Source organism: Heterodontus francisci, chromosome 23, assembly GCF_036365525.1.
Source record: "Heterodontus francisci isolate sHetFra1 chromosome 23, sHetFra1.hap1, whole genome shotgun sequence".
In the NCBI taxonomy this organism is placed as follows: Eukaryota; Metazoa; Chordata; class Chondrichthyes; order Heterodontiformes; family Heterodontidae; genus Heterodontus; species Heterodontus francisci.
In genome coordinates, this window is record NC_090393.1 from 55,850,652 (window position 1) to 55,857,150 (window position 6,499).

Sequence of the window (6,499 nt, forward strand, 5' to 3'; positions counted from 1 at the left end):
AAATAGGGGGATTTAAGCATGGATTACTCTAGCAAAAGTGGGCCCTACTCTTTCTCTGGTTATCCTCTTGCTCTTAATATACTTATGAAATGCCTTGGGATTTTACTTTATCTTGCCCGCCAGTGTTTTTTCATGCCCCCTCTTAGCTCTCCTAATTACTTTTTTAAGTACCACCCTGCACTTTCTATACTCCTCGAGGGCCTCTGCTATTTTCAGCCCTCTGAATCTGCCATAAGCCTCCACTATTTTTCCTTATCCAATCCTCTATACCCCTTGACATCCATGGTTCCCTGGACATATTAGTCCTACCCTTTACCTTTACGGGAACATGTTGGCCCTGACCTCTCGCTATTTCCTTTTTGAATGACCCCCACTGGTTTGATGTAGACTTTTCTACAAGTAGCCGCTTTCAGTCCACTTTGACCAGATCCTGTTTTATCACATTGAAATTGGCCTTCCCCAATTCAGTACCTTTATTTCCGGTCTGTCTTTGTCCTTTTCCATAACTAACTTAAATCTTGCAGAGTTATTGTTACTATCCCCTAAATACTCCCCCACTTCCACTTGTCTGGCTTCATTCCCTAAGATTAGGTCCAGTACCACCCCTTCTCTTGTAGGACTTTCTACGTGCTGGCTCAAAAAGCTCTCCTGTATGTACTTTAAGAATTCGACCCTCTTTATGCCTTTTGCACTAAGACTATCCCAGTTAATAAATAAAAGCAGATTGGGTGACTGCTTTGCAGAACACCTCCACTCAGTCCAAAAGCAGGACCCCGAGCTGCCAGTTGCTGGCCATTTCAACACCCCCCATCCCTGCTCTCATGCCCAAATCTCTGTCCTGGGATTGCTGCATAGTTCCAGTGAACATCAACGCAAGCTTGAGGAACAGCACCTCATTTATCGATTAGGCACACTACAGCCTGCTGGGCTGAACATTGAGTTCAATAATTTCAGAGCATGATAGGCCCCCCTTTTTATTTTTAGTTATTTTTTCTTTTATCTTTTTTATTTGTTTATTTTAGTTTAGTTTGTTTCCACTTTGCCTACTCACTGTTCTTTTCATGTTTGTGATTGGGGCCAGGGCTGTTCATTTTTCTGTCAATTAACACCTTCTTGTACTAACACTTTGTTTTTCAGCACACCATTAACATACCATTTGCCTTCGCTCCATGACGTTCTGGTCAGTTATTCTCTGTGACCTTGTCCTGTCAATGCCTTCTCCTTTGTTATCTCTTGCCCCACCTCACTTTACTTGCTTAAAACCTTTTACATTTCTAACATTTGCCAGTTCTGATGAAGGGTCACTGGCCTGAAATGTTAACTCTGCTTCTCTCTCCACAGATGCTGCCAGACCTGCTGAGTATTTCCAGCATTTCTTGATTTTATTTATCCCAGTTAATATTGGGGAAGTTGAAATCCCCTACTGTTATTATCCTATTACTTTTACACCTCCCAGATTTGCCGACATATCTGCTCTTCTATCTCTCCCTGACTGTTTGAAGGCCTGTAGTACATGCCCAGCAAAGTGATTGCCCCCCTTTTTGTTTTTAAGTTCTCCCCAAAGAGCCTCATTTGAGGAACCTTCTAAGATATCATCCCTCCTTACTGCAGTAATTGACTCCGAGATTAACAGTGCAATGCCACCTCCTCTTTACACCTCCCCCCCCCCACCCCCCCCTCACGCCTGTCATGCCTGAAGATTCTATACCCTGGAATATTGAGCTGCCAGTCCTGCCCTTCCCTCAACCATATCTCTGTGACAGCAATAATATGATATTCCCATGTGTTAATCAAAGCCCTCAATTCATCTGCCTTACTTGTAAGACTCCTTGTGTTAAAATAGTTGAATCCAGCCCTGCATTATTTGCTTGTGCTTGAACAGGTCTATATTTGCTCTGACTTCCAGAGTGACTTAGTTAATCCACTTTGGCAGGAAGAATAAAAAAGCATATTATCTAAATGATGAGACATTGCAGAGCTCTGAGATGCAGAGGGATCTGGGTGTTCTAGTGCATGAATCGCAAAAGGTTAGTATGGAGGTACAGCAAGTAATTAGGAAAGTGAATAGAATGTTATCGTTTATCTTGAGGGGAATTGAATACAAAAGTAGGGAGGTTATGCTTCAGCTATACAGGGCATTGGTGAGATGACATCTGGAGTACTGTGTACAGTACTGGTCTCCTTATTTAAGGAAGGATGTAAATGCGTTGGAGGCAGTACAGGGGAAGTTTACTAGACTAATACCTGGAATGGGCGGGCTGTCTTATGAGGAAAGGTTGAACAGACTAGGCTTGTATCCGCTGGAATTTAGAAAAGTAAGAGGTGACCTGATTGAAACATATAAGATCCTGAGGGGTCTTGACAGGGTGGATGTGGAAAGGATGTTTCCCCCTTGTGGGAGAATCTACAACTAGGGGTCACTGTTTAAAAATAAGGGATCACCCATTTAAGGCAGAGATGAGAATTTTTTTCTCTCAAAGGGTTGTGAGTCTTTGGAATTCTCGTCCTCAAAAGGCGGTGGAAGCAAAATCATTGAATATTTTTAAGGCAGAGGTAGTTAGATTCTTCGTAAGCAAGCGGTTGGAAAGTTATCGGGGGTAGGTGGAAATGGGAGCAGGCTCGATGGGCCGAGTGGCCTTCTCCTGCTCCTAATTCGTATGTTCGTATGTAAATTAATTTCAAACGTTTGTCTAGAAAGTCACTCTGCGTCGAATTAAATATGAATTTTAAAGTTGTAATTGATGGCTAGCTTTTTGCAATTTATATCAAAGAATTTCGTACTAAAGTGAAATGCTCACAGGCGGTGGCTTCAGAAAAATTACTGTCCATTTTTGTTTAAAAAAAGCTGACAAATTCACCACAGCAGCGAATGAAATGTGACTGTATTCAGCAATATTTTAAATCGGTAATGCAGAAGCCATGTCCGATACATTGAAGAAACCAGTTATAAGATCACAGACAAAGAGAAAAAAAAACGAACTCGTATTAATTGTCCCCCTGCCTTTTGTTCGATACCAGACTTTGCACCGAATAAGGCGGGTTTCCTCTTTCACTCGCAAGCTGATCTCTTGATGCTTTGCTTGACTTGAGACCCGAGAGACTCATGTGTAACCCCACAGGTGTACACTTCATGCGAGTTCCACTCGGTAGCGGCCAGGGTCAGATAACTGCTCACACTGTACGTCTGATCGGTGTCCCGCACGGTCTGAGTCGTCTGGACACCATTCTCCATGATCTTGCCGTCAACACTCCAGGAAACTTCCACCGAATCAGGATAAAAATGATCCACCAAACAGACCAGGGTCGCCGCCTTTGCTGCAGAGATCTGATCGGACGCCGGCGGGAGAAGGGATACCGAAGGGCTGGAGGACTCTCGGTCTGTAAAGGGAAATAGTTTAAAGGTAGACAAGTAAATAAATAATAATATTTTCTAATATTTGTCAGTTCCGATGAAGGGTCACTGACCCGAAACGTTAACTCTGCTTCTCTTTCCACAGATGCTGCCAGAACTGCTGAGTGGTTCCAGCATTTCTTGTTTTTATTTTAAGTAAATAAATAAACCAGGTTTTACTGCAATTCTGGAACAAAGCAGTTGCTGGCGATTTTCGTGGGGTTTCCACCGTTCGTCAGCCGTAACATCGGCGGAAAGCACTGAAATACGCTACAAATTCGGTGCAATTTCTGCTAGTGTGTGAAAATGGCAACTTTTGTAAATAATAGTTAATGCCGCTAAATATTTCGAAGACTAATTCTAATTGGCTGTTGTTATTTGGATCAGGGCGGTCACATATATATCTACGGAAAAATTGCATCAAATATCAAAACATCCAACTACAGTCTTGTTGCACATTTACATTTCATGATTTAGTCTCTGTAAAAACAATGAAGGCACACACATCAAACTATCAAAGGAAGAGGAACACACAACGGGAAAAACGCTCAGCTTTTGCTGGAGTTGTTACCCGGGATAGTTGGTACGTTTTCTACCTTTCGCTTGCAATGCTAATGCTGTTATAAGGAAATTAAATGTCCTGGCACAAACTCACGCTCTGTTCACACAGTATTTGATTTGCTTCAATAAAATGGTTCAATAAACTGACAAAAGGATTTCATGGCAAAGCAAGAAACGAATTATCGGCGAAATATTTCTCACATTTGGAGCTCCTTTACTCTCTGACATTTATTCGCACCTTCCCAAAATTCCGGGTAATTTTGCATTCCCCATGCCACATTCAAACACAGATGTCCTAGAGAACAACACTTCCATCCTCTTAATACTGAATTGTCTTACCTTACGCCCCTTTCTGTCTTTGCCCTCCACATTCCTGTGCCAACTCACTAATTCATGTTTGAGGGAGTAACTATATCAGGGAACTCAGAAAGACTCGGGGTAGATTTTGACTTTGTGCGGGTTATAATCTCCCACAACGGACTTCAACGAAAATAAAGATCATGAGAGATGTAAAACGGGCTTCAGACTCACTATCGCGTGTTTTAATTGTCACACAAAGCCACTCTCCACTCCATGATGTCTGCTTTGGTACAATGGCAGCACTGTCACCTTCAAATTAGAAGGTTGTGGGTCCAATCCCCAATCCAGAGATGTAAACATAATCTAGATTTAGACTAACACTTAAGTGCATGAGGTAGCACAGCACTGTCAGAGCTGTCGTCTTTTGGATGGAGTTGAACGTCGGCCCCCTCTCACATGGCACCAAAAGGAAATAATCTGGTCATTTATTCTCATTGCTGTTTGTGGGACATGGCTGTGCTCAAATTGGCTGTCGCGTTTCTCTACAACAGTGACTACACTTGAAAAGTGATTATTTAGGTATGAATCCCTATTGAACGTTTTGAGTTTGTGAAAGGCGTTATATAAATGCAAGCTTTATTTAGTGCATGTGACATTACAGGCTTTAGTTATCTGGTCCCTCTTAAAAAGAACAACTCTCACTGTAGGGGTAAAATAGGGATTAACCATACAAAGATTGCTGCTGCCTCCATTTAGACTCCAAACATAACAATGGAATCATTGCAGTTCAATGGAGAAAGGAAAAGAGGGGGATGAATCAGTAAAACGGATTCGGTATTTGAATGTCGTATGGAGGGTGTCATAGAGAGATACAGTACTGAAGGGTGTAAATATTGACTGTTTGAAATGAATATTTGGATTAGTAAATGCCTGAGGTACTGAAATCAGTACACTTTGAGTGCCTCAACTAAACCAGCAAGTTTTCTTTGCAAGTACTGCATTGTAGGTGTATGATTAAGTACTATTTTACATGCGCTGTATACAACATAAATCTGTGCCGCATGATTTTCAGTGTTTAGCACTTCATTGATTTGAGGTGGAAAGTGTAGATGTGCACCCCTCCCGGAATAGCACGAAGTAAAGTTACTTACTTTGAACAGTCAGCTTGGTTCCAGTTCCAAATATATACTCCGTGATGGAGCCAACCCACACCGCACAGTGGTAGTTCGCCTCATCCTCCGATTGTACTTGACTGATGGTTAAAAATGCAGCGTTGGTTGATGAGCTAATCCTTCCGGAGAATCGATTTGGAGTTCCAGAGCCCCTGCTCACACTTTGAGTATTATGGTACAGAATATAGCGAAGAACATTCTCAGATTTTTGTTGGTACCAGGATACAACTGCGTTTCCCAAGGCAACCCCAGTCAATGTACAATTTATTTCGACATTTCTCCCCGGGGCGGTAGTAAGAGACGCTGGTTGCTTTAACGCAATCTGCGCGTTTGAACCTGTAAAAGAACAAAGGAGTGATCTTCAGATACTTTAGTAACTATCTAATACTGAGCAATAAAACGTTACAGCGAGCATATCCAGAAAGGAAACGTTGGCAATTTTTTTTTTTACCTGCCATCAAAAGTATCAGCACGGTGATAACATCGAACGACTCAGGCATTGTGAAGACTGAAATGAGAGCAGGAATGTCGGTGGCATCCAGACGAAACCGATCAATTATCTGATGCCCGATCTCTTTTTATCAACCGTGTGAATGAGGCGTTCCCGTGTGTTCTGTATCTATGCAAATCCTTAACGAATTGGCCAAAATCAATTGGACCACCCTCATTGATGATCAGTAATAGGTTGTTACTTTTCCAGAGACACGGGTATTAAACCATCAAGTGCATGGAGTTTTCAGAAATTGATGATACAGATTATTCTACATTATGGCTTCCAATGTCAGAGACTGGCTCTTAACTGACTTCAGTAAAATGAGTTGCCACATTGCTAATGCATAAACAGTTTCGTAGTAAATGAATACCAAATGAGATAAAGTTCCAGTTAAATAAGCTTCGATTAATTAAGAGCCTATAATTTTGTGTTCTTTACTAAGATCCCCTTATTTTGTTACCGACAGTCTCGGTTACTGTTAAGAGTAATTTGGGACAAGGTGAACCGCTGTAACCCGTTTTGCAGAACCAGGTCAATTATGATGGAGGTACTTAAAACACATTTGATTTGCCACTTCGGTTG

The 6,499-nt window shown here is 41.8% G+C and overlaps 1 protein-coding gene across 1 annotated transcript; it reads right to left on the minus strand.

The window, feature by feature from the left end:
• Positions 1–2,865: 2,865 nt before the first annotated feature.
• On the minus strand, positions 2,866–5,963 carry LOC137383016 (immunoglobulin lambda-1 light chain-like). Its single transcript, XM_068055605.1, has 3 exons — positions 5,876–5,963; positions 5,404–5,760; positions 2,866–3,378 (listed from the first exon to the last, which is right to left on the minus strand). The coding sequence occupies exons 1-3, from the start codon at positions 5,922–5,924 to the stop codon at positions 3,050–3,052; spliced, it is 735 nt and encodes a 244-aa protein (XP_067911706.1). The 5' UTR covers positions 5,925–5,963; the 3' UTR covers positions 2,866–3,049.
• Between the last annotated feature and the right edge of the window lie 536 nt (positions 5,964–6,499).

Bases quoted from the DNA above. Each gene is read 5' to 3' on its own strand.
- LOC137383016 (XM_068055605.1), bottom strand. From the start codon at position 5,924: ATGCCTGAGTCGTTCGATGTTATCACCGTGCTGATACTTTTGATGGCA. The intron at 5,761-5,875 runs GTAAAAAAAAAA...GTTCTTTTACAG, and splicing joins GCTGATACTTTTGATGGCAG to GTTCAAACGCGCAGATTGCG. The intron at 3,379-5,403 runs GTAAGTAACTTT...TTCCCTTTACAG, and splicing joins AACCAAGCTGACTGTTCAAA to ACCGAGAGTCCTCCAGCCCT.